The sequence below is a fragment of the Schistocerca cancellata genome, chromosome 10, assembly GCF_023864275.1.
Source record: "Schistocerca cancellata isolate TAMUIC-IGC-003103 chromosome 10, iqSchCanc2.1, whole genome shotgun sequence".
In the NCBI taxonomy this organism is placed as follows: Eukaryota; Metazoa; Arthropoda; class Insecta; order Orthoptera; family Acrididae; genus Schistocerca; species Schistocerca cancellata.
The window spans coordinates 90,357,252-90,373,947 of record NC_064635.1 but is presented as its reverse complement, the minus strand read 5'-3'; the positions used below and the strand labels follow the sequence as shown (position 1 = coordinate 90,373,947).

The 16,696-nt window shown below is 38.6% G+C and overlaps 1 protein-coding gene across 1 annotated transcript in view; it reads left to right on the top strand.

Annotated features, from left to right (window-relative positions):
• The window catches only part of LOC126106770 (peroxidase-like), a 195,578-nt gene that overhangs the window by 123,935 nt on the left and 54,947 nt on the right, over window positions 1-16,696 (top strand). Inside the window, exons 5-6 of the mRNA XM_049913148.1 lie at window positions 395-571; window positions 10,301-10,491. Of these exons, the coding sequence (XP_049769105.1) occupies window positions 395-571; window positions 10,301-10,491 (368 nt within the window). The remainder of the gene's footprint in view (window positions 1-394; window positions 572-10,300; window positions 10,492-16,696) is intronic.

Below are 16,696 nucleotides of genomic sequence, written 5' to 3'. Positions count from 1 at the left end.
TTCTAATATTTGTACTGTTCATATTCTATTTACTCCTGCAAAAGGTAAACAAAGCAATAAGAATGCTTTGTAAAGTATGAAGCCACATGTTATGCAGTGTCCTCTTCAAAAATCTTGGAATTCCTGTAGTTATTTTCATATATATTATTTACTCCTTAAAGGTATTTGTTGCTGATGATAAAAAACAGTTTCAGATAAAGTCTCATTCTCATCAACTCATTCACACATCATATAGGACAGCCTTCAGGTAAGTGGAATGACTCAAATTATACATATATTGGTAGAAGTAGTCACTGCAGGTTAATTCTTTAAACTAACAGTTCCTCATCTCTCTGAAGATTTGTGCTTTAATGTGACCTTTGGAACAGTGATGGTACATATGTTTTCTTTGCAGGTATCAATGTACCAAGGAAGTCAGTAACAGGCAAAGAGCTCCCAAATGCCAGAATTCTCAGACAGAACTTACTACCCACTGGTGATTTTAATGATGATTCCAATACTCTTATGTTGACACAGTTTGGGCAGCTAATAGCACATGATTCTGCACTTAGTAATGACTGGCTTGGATTTGGTGAGTAGCACTCTCTTCCTTTTTCTACAAATTTCAATGTTGTATCTGTTTTGAGAACAAAATGTATGATGACCCAGTTTAATTCTAACAAAGGGTAAGATAGCAGTTTCCACAGTCAGTATGAGAGTGTAGTGGATGAATTTTGACATTAACTACAAATTATTTGGTTGCCATAGCATGACTGCTTTCAGGCAGTAGTAAACAGAAAGAAAAGTTCAACTATTTAGCAATGTGACTTGTACACTATGTGATCAAAAGTATTCAGACACCTGGCTGAAAATGACTTACAAATTATGGCACCCTCCATTGGTAATACTGGAATTCAATATGGTGTTGGCCAACCCTTAGCCTTGGTGACAGCTTCCACTCTTACAGGCATACATTAAGTCAGGTGCTGGAAGGTTTCTTGGGGAATGGCAGCCCATTCTTCACGGAGTGCTGCACTGAGGAGAGGTATCGAAGTTGGTCGGTGGGGCCTGGCATGAAGTCGGTGTTCCAAAACGTATCAAAGGTGTTCCATAGGATTCAGGTCAGGACTCTGTGCAGGCCAGTCCATTACAGGGATGTTATTGTCTTGTAACCACTCCGCCACAGGCCTTGCATTATGAACAGGTGCTTGTTTGTGTTGAAAGATGCAATCGCCATCACCGAATCGCTCTTCAACAGTGGGAAGCAAGAAAGTGCTTAAAACATCAATGTAGGCCTGTCCTGTGATAGTGCCATGCAAAACAACAAGATGTGCAAGCCCCCTCCATGACAAACATAACAACACCATAACACCACTGCCTCTGAATTTTACTGTTGGCATACACATGCTGGCAGATGACTTTCACCAGGCATTCACCATACCCATACCCTTCCATCAGATTCCTACATTGTGTATTGTGATTTGTCATTCCAAACAATGTTTTTCCACTGTTCAATTGTCCAATGCTTATGCTCTTTTTGCCAAGCAAGGCATTGTTTGACATTTACTGGCCTGATGTGTGGCTTATAAGCAGCCGCTTGACAATGAAATCCAAGTTTTCTCACCTCCCACCTAACTATCATAGTACCTGCAGTGGATCCTGATACAGTTTGGAATTCTTGTGTGATGGTCTGGATAGATGTTTGCCTATTACACATTATGACCCTCTTCAATTGTCGGTGCTCTCTGTCAGCCAACAGATGAGGTCGGCCTGTACACTTTTGTGCTGTATGTGTCCCTTCTCATTTCCACTTCACTACCACATTGGAAATACTGGACCTAGGGATGTTTAAGAGTGTGGAAATCTCATGTACAGATGTATGATGCAAGTGACACCCAATCACCTCACCATGTTTGAAGTCTCTGAGTTCCACGGAATGCCCCATTATGCTCTCTCACAATGTCTACTGACTGTGAATGTCACCGGTATGGAGTACCTGCTGGGAGGTGGCAGCACTATGCACCTAATATAAAAAAAAGTATGTTTTTGGGGGTGTCCATATACTTTTGATCACATAGCATATATTTACTATTTACCGTCACTCTTTAACAGAAATGATATTCTCCATTTCTTTGTACTCTTATACATAGCAGATCATGGGATATTTAACTGCAAGTCAATTGTGCCTGTGCCCATTATCACTGTAGTACTTCATACATAGTGTCACTAACCCAACTTGGTACCAGTTTTACACACTCAAATAGCATTGAAGTCTAGTTTACACAATGATTTTGTAAAAAGCCTCTTTCTAGAAAAAAAAAAAATCTGTTCATAATATCTTATGGGAATACCAGTCTTCCCAATGACTGAAATGCAAAATTATTCCGTTTTGTGGATATATCCATTGCAAGTACTTAATTGTCTAATCACAAACTACCATATTTTAAAAATTTTTGTGGCACAAAGATTTGTATTTCTATAAATTCCGAGAATGTTGATGTACCTGTCTTTATATCAGTTTCATATTTTGCCATTCTGTGACAGGTTATTCAAAAAATATATTTTACTATGAACAATCCTGCTGGAAAAACATCTGCAACTGAGCATTATTCAAGGGGTTGAAAATATACTTCAGTTGTAAATTTCTTTTATTATCACATGACCAGTTTTGGGCTCTTATAAGCCCATCCTCAGGTGTTGTAACTCGGTTCTCGGGGGCCACAGCACCAAGTTACAGCACCTGAGGGTGGGCTTATAAGAGCCCAAAACAGGTCGTGCGATAATAAAAATAAATATACAACTGAAGTGGTATTTTCAACCCCTGGTAAATATATTTTAGATAACACTCTACTGTAGACAGCTACCATGTCAGTTACAAAAATCTAACACCCAAACCGCCAGATGCCACACAGTCACATCAGTACTAAATATTGTATATCAATAGAGTACGAACCAAAACTCCAATTCAGTTTGGGCTATGTGCTGTCATCCAGCAGAGCAATCATGTATGCTAAGTACTGCAATAAGTAAGACCTGACCAACAGAGCACAATGAAAATGTAATTGTGAGTGTTTGATATACAGGGCTTCTGTAGGGAAATCAGTAGAGCATTAGTTTGTCATACCGAATGTCACTGATCATGCCAGTTTTGTACTATAGTATGTGTGAACCTGTTGTATGGGACAACATGTTCCTGACATATAAAAGGACTGCTCGGAGCTTACAATACTGTCCTGTTGGAAGTCCTCTTTTGCTTCATTTATTTGAAAGTAGCAAACCAGTGGAGTACATTTGTAGTTCCACAGAATAAACGTAAATTATTTGAATAGGAGAATAAAGAAATAATTGCATCACACATGTGGAACTATTGATAGTAATAATAACAACAATAATAACAGTAGGAATAGTAACTGATTGCTAGAGGGCAGCACCACCACCATTGCTGTAGCATGACGTTCATGTACATATGAACAAGTGGGTCTGAAATAGCTGTCCAGTTTGCAAGCTACTGCTATTGTTACATCTGACATTGCTCTTTTGTGTCATGTACCCTTTGACCATTATTGCTGTCACTGTCAGATTGTTTCATAGTTATGGTTGTGTACCAGCAACAATGGAAATAATAAGATGAGAGAAAATGTGCAGCATTCCTATGGGACATAATTGATCAGTGGAAGGCATCAAATGACAGTAAAGAGAAAACATTAGATATTGATGAACACACACCAGCTGGAGTGGAAACATTCATTTGTGACCAAGTTCATGGACAAGAGTCAATGACTTAGATATCTTTACCAGAAGAGTCCTCAAGTGATGGAAATGACTAAATATCATGAAAGGAGAAAAGGGAAGTGCTTTACCCAAAAAACGAGAAAGTCAGAATGCTCAAATATTGATTTAGTATCAAATAACAGCCAAAGTCAACCAAGACATTTGCACTTTGCATGATATCTACAATGAAAAACAGATTTTTCACTGCACAATGTACACTACTGGCCATTAAAATTGCTACACCATGAAGATGATGTGCTACGGACATGAAATTTAACTGACAGGAAGAAGATACTGTTATATGCAAATGATGAGCTTTTCAGAGCATTCACGCAAGGTTGTCGCCAGTGGTGACACCTACAACGTGCAGACATGAGGAAAGTTTCCAACCAATTTCTCATACACAAACAGCAGTTGACCAGTGTTACCTGGTGAAATGTCATTGTGATGCCTCATGTAAGGAGGAGAAATGCATACCATCACATTTCCGACTTTGATAAAGGTTGAATTGTAGCCTATCGCGATTGCGGTTTATCGTATTGCGACATTGCTGCTCATGTTGGTCGAGTTCCAATGACTGTTAGCAGAATATGGAATCAGTGGGTTCAGGAGGGTAATATGGAACACCGTGCTGGATCCCAAATGCCTCGTATCACTAGCAGTCAAGATGACAGGCATCTTACCCGCATGCCTGTAATGGATTGTGTAGCCATGTCTCGATCCCTGAGTCAACAGATGGGAACGTTTGCCAGACAACAACCATCTGCACAAACAGTTCAACAACATTTGCAGCAGCATGGACTATCAGATCAGAGACCATGGCTGCGGTTACCCTTGATGCTGCATCACCGACAGGAGTGCCTGCAAGGTACTCAATGACGAATCTGGGTGCAGGAATGGCAAAATGACATTTTTTTGGATGAATCCAGGTTCTGTTTACAGCATCATGATGGTCGCATCCATGTTTGGTGACATCACGGTGAACGCACATTGGAAGCGTGTATTCGTCATCACCATACTGATGTATCACCTGGTGTGATGGTATGGGGTGCCATTGGTTACACGTCTCGGTGACCGCTTGTTCACATTGATGGCACTTTGAACAGTGGACTTTACATTTCAGATGTGTTATGACCTGTGGCTCTACCCTTCATTCGATTCCTGAGAAACCCTACATTTCAGCAGGATAGTGCACGACCACATGTTGCAGGTCCTGTACGGGCCTTTCTGGATACAGAAAATGTTCGACTGCTGCCCTGGCCAGCACATTCTCCACATCTCACACCAATTGAAAATGTCTGGTCAATGGTGGCCAAGCAACTGGCTTGTCACAATATGCCAGTCACTACTCTTGATGAACTGTGGTATTGTGTTGATGCTGCATGGGCAGCTGTACCTGTACACGCCATCCGAGCTCTGTTTGACTCAATGTCCAAGCGTATCAAGGCCATTATTATGGCCAGAGGTGGTTGTTCTGGGTACTGATTTATCAGGATCTATGCACCCAAACTGTGTGAAAATGTAATCACATGTCAGTTCTAATATAATATATTTGTCCAATGAATACCCATTTATAATCAGCAGTTCTTCTTGGTGTAGCAATTTTAATGGCCAGTAGTGTATGTTGTACCAGTGGAAATGGTTGTGGAAAGTGGAGAGCTAATGTTTGTAAAAGAGAGATAGCCACATATTACAGTGCATGTGATGGAGACCTTCTGTTTATTCTGCAGCCCTACAGATGTACTCTCTAGGTTTACTATTTTCAAATAAATGAAGTGAATGCAGGCAGCCAAAAGAGCATTGCTATAAACTCTAAACATTTCTTTTACATGTCAGGAACATGTTGTCCCATATAATAGTTCCTTCTTGTAGTACAATACAAAAACTGGCATGAGCAGGACTCAAACCTTCGATGTTTGGTACAACAAACTAATGTTCTTCCAACTTCCATATGGGAACTCTAAATATTAGATGCTTACAGTTATGTGTGCTCTGTGCATCAGGTCTTATGTATTGCATACCATTTATGCATGTCCTCCTGGATGATAGCGTGTAGCACAAACTATATCAGAGTTTTGGTTGATAACTTCTCGATATACAATGTTCAGTACTGACCTGACTGTCTGACATCTGGAGTTTGGGTGAACGATTAGGGCTAGTATAATCTTTTGCTATATGACTATATAAAGTGAACAGCACTGGTCTGGACCTTCTTGTGCAGTGACATCATCAACCTCTGAGAACAAGAGTCATCACAGTCACCTTATAGCACACCTCTCTTCTTAGCTGCTTACAACTGTATTCCTTCATACAGATATTGAGATGATGATGATGATGATGATGATGATAATAGTAATAATAATAATAATAATAATAATAATGTTCTGCCAGTCGTAAAAGGTGACAAAAAGAACAAACCACTAATAGGGCTAACCCCCCTTTGATTAGTTGGTTCAGGACAGAACTAATGAAGCCTCGGACAAGTGCTGTCATGGTTGGGGAAACGCTTGAACCCTATGCCCATCCACAATGGTAAAGACACTACTAGCCACACGGAAATGATTTAAATCCAAATAGAGGTGTTTTGCAGGATATGCTTCCTGCAACCGCTCTAGAAGGAAAACAAAGACAGAGGATGAGATGGTCAGATGAAGTTAACAGACACCTCATGTTCTGTTATTACCAGCAACAAAATTAGGAACCAACATAACTGGCTACAGATCACAAGCATACAAAACATTTATTACCAGATACCCAGAATTAAAATTTTTAACAGAACAACAACTAGCTGATCAGATCTGTGTAATAATCAAAAATAACAGGATACCCCAGTCAGAATTAGAAAACATCAAACAACAAGTGCAACGAATACCAGAACAAAATAATGTGCAATCAGAAGAAGAAGAAGAAAATACAGTAATGGACTCAAACATCCCAGAGGAAACAAACATAGAACAACACACATCAATTAAACAATCAGAGGAAAATGAAATCTTAAGACAGCCACCAGAACAAGCACAAATAGAACATGAAGTGACACACATGTTAGATATAGAAGAAAAATTTCAGCTGACATATATAGAATACAAAGACACAAATACAGACATTAGACCATTCTTGCAAATAACCCACAAGTCAAAACAACAATAACAACTATCAACACAATCATACACAACAAAATAAATGAAAATACAACTATGGAAGAGTTACAACTATTGGTTTATATAGGAGCACTCACTACACTAAATATACACACTAGGCAGAGATCAGAACCAACCAACACACAGAAGAAACCCACAAAACCAGCATGGCAACACAGGCTACAGATCAGAATAGAAAAACTGAGAAAAGACATCAGACAGCTAACACAATTTATAAGAAATGAAATTTTAGACAAAAAACAAAAAAGGTTAGGTAAAATCTCACAACAAGAAGTGATAGAGCAATTAGATGAAAAGAAGCAGAAATTACAAGCATTGACCAAATGACTTAGAAGATACAAAAAAAGTGAAAATAGAAGGAAACAAAATCAAACATTCAACACAAACTGAAAGAAATTTTATCAGACAATAGATAACACACACATTAAAATAGACAATCCACCAAACATAACAGACATGGAACACTTCTGGAGGAACATATGGTCAAACCCGGTATTAATGACGTGCATGGTGGATACAAGCAGAAACAGACACATACAAGATGATACCACAAATGCCTGAAGTGATAATTTTGCAACATGAAGTCACCCAAGCAATTAATTCTAAACACAATTGGAAAGCCCCTGGAAAAGATAAAATAGCAAATTTCTGGCTAAAGAAGTTCACCTCAACACATTCACATCTAACTAAATTATTTAACAGTTACATTGCTGACCCATACAGAGTTCCTGATACACTTACACAAGGAATAACTTATCTGAAACCTCAAGATCTAGCAAACACAGCAAACCCAGCAAAATATTGCCCCATAACATGTCTACCAACAATATAAAAAATATTAACTGCAGTCATTACACAGAAATTAATGACATATACAACACAGAACAAAATTATAAATGAAGAACAAAAAGGTTGATGCAAAAGAGCACGAGGATGTAAAGAGCAACTGATAATAGATGCAGAGGTGACATATAAAGCTAAAACTAAACAAAGGTCGCTACACTACGCATACATTGATTACCAAAAAGCTTTTGATAGTGTACCCCACTCATGGTTACTACAGATATTGGAAATATACAAAGTAGATCCTAAATTGATACAGTTCCTAAACATAGTAATGAAAAATTGGAAAACCACACTTAATATTCAAACAAATTCAAATAATATCACATCACAGCCAATACAGATTAAGTGTGGAATATACCAAAGAGACTCATTAAGTCCTTTCTGGTTCTGCCTTGCTCTGAACCCACTATCCAACATGCTAAATAATACAAATTACAGATATAGTATTACTAGACCATACCAACACAAAATCACACATTTGCTATACATGGATGATCTAAAACTACTGGCAGCAACAAATCAACAACTCAACCAATTACTAAAGATAGCAGAAGTATTCAGCAATGATATAAATATGGCTTTTGGAACAGACAAATGTAAGAAAAATAGCATAGTCAAGGGAAAACACACTAAACAAAAAGATTACTTATTGGATAACCACAGCGACTGCATAGAAGTGATGGAAAAAACAGATGCCTATAAATATCTAGGATACAGGCAAAAGATGGGAATAGATACTACAAATATTAAAGAAGAACTAAAGGAAAAATATAGACCAAGACTAACAAAAATACTGAAAACAGAATTGACAGCAAGAAACAAGACAAAAGCTATAAATACTTATGCTATACCAATATTGACCTACTCATTTGGAGTAGTGAAATGGAGTAGCACAGAACTAGAAGCACTCAATACACTTACACAATCACAATGCCACAAATATAGAATACATCACATACATTCAGCAACTGAAAGATTCACATTAAGCAGAAAGGAAGGAGGAAGGAGATTTATTGACATAAAAAACCTACATTATGGACAGGTAGACAATGTAAGATAATTCTTTATAGAATGAGCAGAAACTAGCAAAATACACAAAGCAATCACTCATATATATACATTGGCTACACCATTGTAAGTTCATATCCACTTTTACAACCCTTTAGATCATATAACATCAACAGATACAACGAAAGTAAATTGGAAAAAGAAAACACTACATGGCAAGCACCCGTATCATCTAACACAGCCACACATCGATCAAGACGCATCCAACACATGGGTAAGAAAAGGCAATAAATACAGTGAGATGGAAGGATTCATCATTGCAATACAGGATCAAACAATAAACACCAGATATTACAGCAAGAATATTATTAAAGATCCCAATACCACAACAGATAAATGCAGACTTTGCAACAACAAATAGAAACAGTAGATCACATCACAAGCAGATGTACAATACTAGCAAATACAGAATACACAAGAAGACATGACAATGTAGCAAAAATAATACATCAACAACTTGCCATACAACATAAACTAATAAAACAACATGTTCCCACATACAAGTATGCACCACAAAATGTACTGGAGAATGATGAATACAAATTATACTGGAACAGAACCATTATAACAGATAAAACAACACCACATAACAAACCTGACATCATACTCACCAATAAAAAGAAGAAATTAACACAACTAATCGAAATATCTATGCCCAATACAACAAATATACAGAAGAAAACAGGAGAAAAAAATTTAAAAATACATCCAACTGTCTGAGGAAGTCAAGGACAAGTGGCATCAGGATTAAGTTGAGATTACACCAACTATACTATCAACTACAGGAGTCATACCACACAATATCCACCAGTACATCAACGCAATACAGCTACACCCAAATGTATATATACAACTACAGAAATATTAATTAATCAGCTCCTACTTTCCTAAAGTGCACATAATTAGTATTCATTATTATTTTTTATGTAATGAATCACATCTTTAAATTAAAATGACTTCAATGCTGCTATATTACCAGGAAACCTAGTACTATAAATTAGTATATAAGTCAATGTTTCAGCAAAAATTAATTAGTGAGGGCAAAAAAATTTTAGAACTCATGGAACTATGAAATTTTAAATTTCAAATGACCCTGTGAAAGAAAATTTCCTCAGAAAAACTGAGGAATATTAAAGATTAGGAAAACACAGACTGTGAAGTAGTTTCGATATTTGTTAGATCATTGTTTTCTGAAATCAAATTTTAGAAAGACATATAGATAGTATTTATTTACTCCAAGAAAGATGCCAAAGCCAGCAGAGATGCTTCATTTTGCCTTTGTTTAAATGCCATAAAAGTATTGTGGTGAGCATTTTCCAGAAGACACTACAATGGCAAACAAATAAGTAAATTGGAACTACAATAATAACTACACTACCACGGTAGCATTTAGTGGAATCTTCCATGTTGTGTTAACCCTGTACAAATTACATGTACTATAAATTTAAGAAAATGCTTTACATTCTTAACTGCAGATGGGCTTGGAATAGAGTGCTGCTCATATAACGGATCTCCTCTCCCCTGTAAGAACATCAGTATTGGCTGTTACCCAGCCAAGATACCAAAGGATGATACATACTACGCGGACAAAGGGGTGACGTGTATGAGTGTAGCAAGGTCTAGAAAGACTTACACTTTTGGAGGCATCTTAGGTCCAGCAGAGACAGTAAGTATTTAAGCATTCATTTGATGAGAAATATTACTAGTTTAGGAGAATTGCAGTTTATTCGTCACATGAGAGACCTCTGAAAAACATTTGCTCTGTGTGCAGGAGAAACATAATGTTCACAATATTTTTTATGGAAATAAAGACTAATACAGCATTAAAATGTAATACCTAAGAATAAACAGCTTTATTTACTTAGAGGAACAAGTATCAAGTTTTATTGAATCAAATTTACCAGTTTGTCTTTCATGAATTTTTCCACTGATTAACAGAATTTCTCTATCAGTGAATCAGTGGACATAGATCCATATGTACTAATGCATCCCAGTTTAATTATTATAGTCATAATTATCAATTATAATTATGTAAAATTATAAATATTTACAATTATTGTAAGCCTGCATTACTATATACTGGGGATTATGAGAGAATAGTTCAAGTTGGTGTGTGGAAGGTGTACAGTTTTCTTCATTTCTTTTGTCATATGTATGAGCAAAATGGTCTTGCTTGAATAATTCCAGCCACAAATACAGGATGATAACAATTCCGTAAACTTAAACGTATGGGCCAGTTAATACTTTTAGTTTTCTAAACAGTGGGTGGCTGGTTCTGTCTAATTCATAAATCAGATATTCTGAAAAGTTTTTTTCTGTATTTTTAGTGTCTATATTGTATTCGCCAAATTTCTTAAAAAGAAAAACAGACATTACCAAGTATGCCCCTCTCAGTTACAATGACAAGTTTAAGTGTTACAACCACAGCACCACAATGTTGGATCCCACCTGGTGGACTTGTGAGCACATCCTGAAGTGAGGAAAATACATAAGCAAAGCAGAAGCAAAGGGAGAATCACTGTCGTGATGTTGTGAACTGTAAATGAGAAATACACTGACATGAGCAAAGAATGGAAAATCCAAGATGGAATAGCGACATATAGTGAAGATGAGTTGCAGATAGACACAACAAAAAGAATGTCAAACAAGTAATCCTTCAGCCAGAAGGCCTCCTTGTGAATTAGATAACGTATACACACACTCACACAAACACAACTCATACACACATGACCAGTGTCCCTGGCTGCTGAGGCTAGGCTGCACAGTCTTTTTAATTCTCTAATTTTCCACTCCATCCCCCACCCCCATCCCCCCCGCCCATACCCTCTCCCTGACCTCTGTGTAACCTCCTGACTGCACCTAGCTACTCTATCCTCTTTCCATATTGTTCCTGTATGCTATCACAAGCAGCACTTTACCTACTGACCCTCACCCCAATCCTATTATCTCTCCCCATCCCTGCCCCAGCCTTCTCCTTACCCCCACCACCTAGATTGCTTCTCCCATCATGCACAGCTGTTCACAGTCTGGCCTTGGCAGCCAGAGACAGTGGCCATGCATGTGTGACTACCCTTTGCATGAGTGTTTGTGTGTATCAATGAGTCACTGTTGGAATCCGCTAACTCAAACAAATACCTGGGTGTAACACTTTGTAGGGATATTAAATGGAATGATCACGTATGTTCAGTCATGGATCAAGCAGCTGGTGGACTTTGGCTTACTGGTAGAATAATGTGGAAGTGCAATCAATTGACAAAAGAGCTTGCCTACTCGTGCAACCGCTTCTAGAATATTGCTCAGGTCTGTGGGGTCCATACGAGATAGGACTGGCAAAGAATATTGAACATGTACAGAGAAGAGCAGCACAAATGGTCATATGTCAGCTTGATCCATGGGAGAGTGTTACAGAGATGATGAAGGAATTGAACTGGAAGACTCTTGAAGATAGATGTAAACTTTTCCGAGAAAGTAAATTAACAAAGTTTCAAGAACTGGCTTTAAATGATTACTCTAGGAGCCTACTTTCAAGGGAATTAAGTAAATATGTACCTTTATTGTGGCAGTAAATGCACTACTGGCCATTAAAGTAACTACACCGCGAAAATGACGTGCTACAGATGCCAAATTTAACCGACAGGAAGAAGATGCTGTGATATGCAAATGATTAGCCTTTCAGAGCATTCACACAAGGTTGGCGCTGGTGGCGACACCTACAATGTGCTGACATGAGGAAAGTTTCCAACCGATGTCTCATACACAAACAGCAGTTGACCAGCATTGCCTGGTGAAACGTTGTTGTGATGCCTAGTGTAAGGAGGAGAAATGTGTACCGTGACATTTCCGACTTTGATAAAGGTTGGATTGTAGCCTATCACAATTGTGGTTTATCGTATCGCGACATTGCTGCTCGTGTCAGTCGAGATCCAATTACTGTTAGCAGAATATGAAATCAGTGGATTCAGGAGGGTAATATGGAATGCCATGCTGGATAGATGACATCTTATCTGCCTGGCTGTAACGGATCGTGCAGCCACATCTCGATCCCCGAGTTAACAGATGGGGACATTTGCAAGGCAACAACCATCGCACAAACAGTTCAATGACATTTGCAGCAACATTGACTATCAGCTCGGAGACCATGGCTGCGGTTACCCTTGACGCTGCATCCCAGACATGAGTGCCTGCAATGGTGTACTCAATGACGGACCTGGGTCCACTAATGGCAAAACGTCATTTTTTTTTGGATGAATCCAGATTTTGTTTACAGCATCACGATGGTTGCATCCATGTTTGGCGACATCCCAGAGAACACATATTGGAAGCGTGTGTTCATCGTCACCATACTGGCATATCACCCAGCTTGATGGTATGGGGTGCCATTGGTTACACATCTCGGTCACCTCTTGTTCGCATTGATGTCTCTTTGAACAGTGGACATTACATTTCAGATGTGTTACGACCCGTGGCTCTACCCTTCATTCGATCCCTGCGAAACCCTACATTTCAGCAGGATAATGCACGACCACATGTTGCAGGTCCTGTATGGGCCTTTCTGGATACAGAAAATGTTCGACTACTGCCCTGGCCAGCACATTGTCCAGGTCTCTGACCAACTGAAAACGTCTGGTTAATTGTGGGCAAGCAACTGACTTGTCACAATACGCCAGTCACTACTCATGATGAACTGTGGTATCATGTTAAAGCTGCATGGGCAGCTGTACCTGTACATGCCATCTGAGCTCTGTTTGACTCAATGTCCAAGCATATCAAGGCCGTTATTACGGCCAGAGGTGGTTGTTCTGGGTGCTGATTTCTCAGGATCTATGCACCCAAATTGCGTGAAAATGTAATCACATGTCAGTTGTGGTATAATATATTTTTCCAATAATTACCCGTTTTTCATCTCCATTTCTTCTTGGTGTAGCATTTTTAATGGCCAGTAGTGTAGTTACAACAAAATTCTGGAAACTTTCTGACTGCCCCATTGTATGTCACCTGGTTGGATGAATTGTGTTTCTTGGCACACCAGGTTGATAGTCTGTTCCCGATGTGTCATTATCAAGGCAAGTGGTGCTGAAAACATTTTCTGTGTTATGAAAACAGGCTGATGGAGACAGTATTATGCAGTGGGGACTTCCATATGGGTTGCCATGGGACCTGTGATAGTAACTGGAGGCACCATGATAGCTGTGAACTGTGTGAACATTATTGCAGACCACATGCAATACCTTCATGCTTGGTTTCTTTTCTGATGGCAATGACACATTTCATCATAGGTTGTTTGCAGATGATATTGTTGTTTATCATCTAGTATAGTCATCAGGAAAAACCAATTGCAAAACTATTTAGATTAGATATCTGCATGGTGCAAAAATTGGCAACTGACCCTAAATAATAAAAAGGGTGAGGTCACCTCATGAGTGCTAAAAGGAATCTATCAAATTTCAGTCATGTGATAAATTAATAAAATAGATGTAGAGATAGATCTCTCTGCCCACAAGTTGTGAGGCCATAATTAATGGCAGGTGCATGACCTGCAAACAGACAATCGGTGTCATATACATCCATAACTCCACCAATGTCTTTTCCACTCAATGTCACATAGAATTGCTGCAGTTTTGCTTTTCAGTGGTGGAAAACCAGACTATCAAGCAGGTTGTTACAATGTTTTGACATCTCTATAAGTGGAAACATAAAATGTAGGAAAGGGAAGGAAAGCAAAGTAATCGGTGGGGAATCATGACAACTATGTGTTACATCTACATCTACGTAGATACTCCACAAGTCACCACACAGTGCATGACAAAGGGTACCCTGTAGTATTACTAGTTATTTTCCTTTTCCTCGTTTCTTATCTCCGTGGTCCTTACGTGTAATGTATGTTCATGGCAGTACAATCATTTGGCAATCAGCTTCAAATGCTGGTTCTCTAAATTTTATCAGTAGTGTTCCTGAAAAAGAATGCCACCTTCTCTCCAGGGATTCCCGTTTGAGTTCCCAAAGTAGCTCAGTAACACTCACATACTGTTCAAACCTACCACTAACAAATTTATTAGCCCACCTCTGAATTGCTTCAATGTCCTACTTGAGTCTGACCTGGTACAGATCCCAAACACTTGAGCAGCATTCTATATGCAGGCACAAAAACAAAACAAACAAACAATATCTGAACCAGTCTTGAATGCCCACTGGTGCTGACTAGCTGCTGTGTCATCCTCAGCCCTCAAGTATTACCAGGTACAGATACAGAAGTACATGTGGTCAGCACACCACTCTCCCAGCTGTTGTCAGTTTTTGTGAGATGGACTACATTTTCCTAAAATTCTCCCAATAAACTGAAGTCAACCATTTCGTTCCCTACCATAGTCCACACATCCTCATTCCATTGCATATCATTTTCCAACTTTATTCCCAGATATTTAAATGATGTGACTGTGCCAAAAAGTACACTATTAATGCTATATCTGAATGTTACAAGTTTTTTTCCTTGCACATCGGTATTAACTTGCATTTTCCCACATTTAGAGCTACCTGAAAAATTTTTCTGGACTGGCAATTGAACCCCAGTTTACCACTTCTCATGAGCACCTGCATTAACCATTACAGCCATCTGAGCACAGTAAATTTCCAACTTACCATCTGCTTCAATGCAGCATCCCTCGTCCACTAAACTCTCTACCCACAAACCTTGATTCTTGAAAGAGCTCAGACAACATTTGTGCATTTACACTGAAACAAATGTCAGGGAGCCATTAGCCTATTTTTCAAAATTTGTATATTTGAGTATTTGAGTGGTGTCTGTTCCATCAGGCAGCGCCTAGCCACAAGAATTTCCCCACCCATCTTCACCCTTTCCTTCCCTTCCCTATTTTTAATGTTTACATGTATGTGCCAGCCATGTCGTCACAGATGATGTTTGTTCTGTTGGACATGTCTGACAGAACATAAATCACTCAGATATATAAATTTTGAAAAAGAAAAGGGTAATTGCTCCTTGAAATTTGTTTCAGTACAAATGTACAAATGTCATTCAAAATCCTATGAGAATCAAGTAGGGAGTTTAATTGGTGAGGAATGCTCCACTGCAGCATGCAATAATTTGAAAATTGGAGTCAGTCAGGGACTGTGTCCAGATGGTCAAAGTGGTTAAGGCAACTGTTCAAGAGAAGCGGCAAATCCTGGTTGGAGTCCCAATGTGGCCATATTTTCAACTTTTGCCACTGTATTACCAAAACATCCTGTTTGGCTAGCTGTCACAATTTCTCACCCATCCTTTCCCTTTGTTTCACTTCACATTTACATGTATGTACCAGTCGCGCTATTACAAATGATGCTGTTCTGTCAGGCGTATCTAACAGAACAGACACTAGTCAGATGTACACATCCCTCTCCCATTGTCTATAAATAAATTAAATCCTAAGAATTTGATGGAGTCAGTTTGTCTTGGCTATCATTAGTAATCTTAACTGGGTCAAATTTTGACTGTTTGGTTGTGAACTGCATCATCATCTGGGTTACATGTATGTTCATACTCAACTCATCTCATTGAGACGAGATTTCTAAACTACTGAGAGTATTGATCATAAGGTCACAAGGCTTTTCTGCATCCTTATTTTCAATTAATACAAATCATCAGCAAACAGAGCTGATTGGAAGCTGATACTTACCATTAAATCATTCATGTTGAACAGAAAGAGGAATGGGTCTAGTATGGAACCTAGTGAGATACACTGAAATATTGTTTTCCAGTCATACCAGGGCTTAATTTTTGTCAGAATGTACTGGAATGCCTTTCTGGCACATCCCAGAAAATTTTTCTTTAATTTTCTGGAACAAGTCAGCTCTGAAGATTTGAAATAGTATACGTGTAT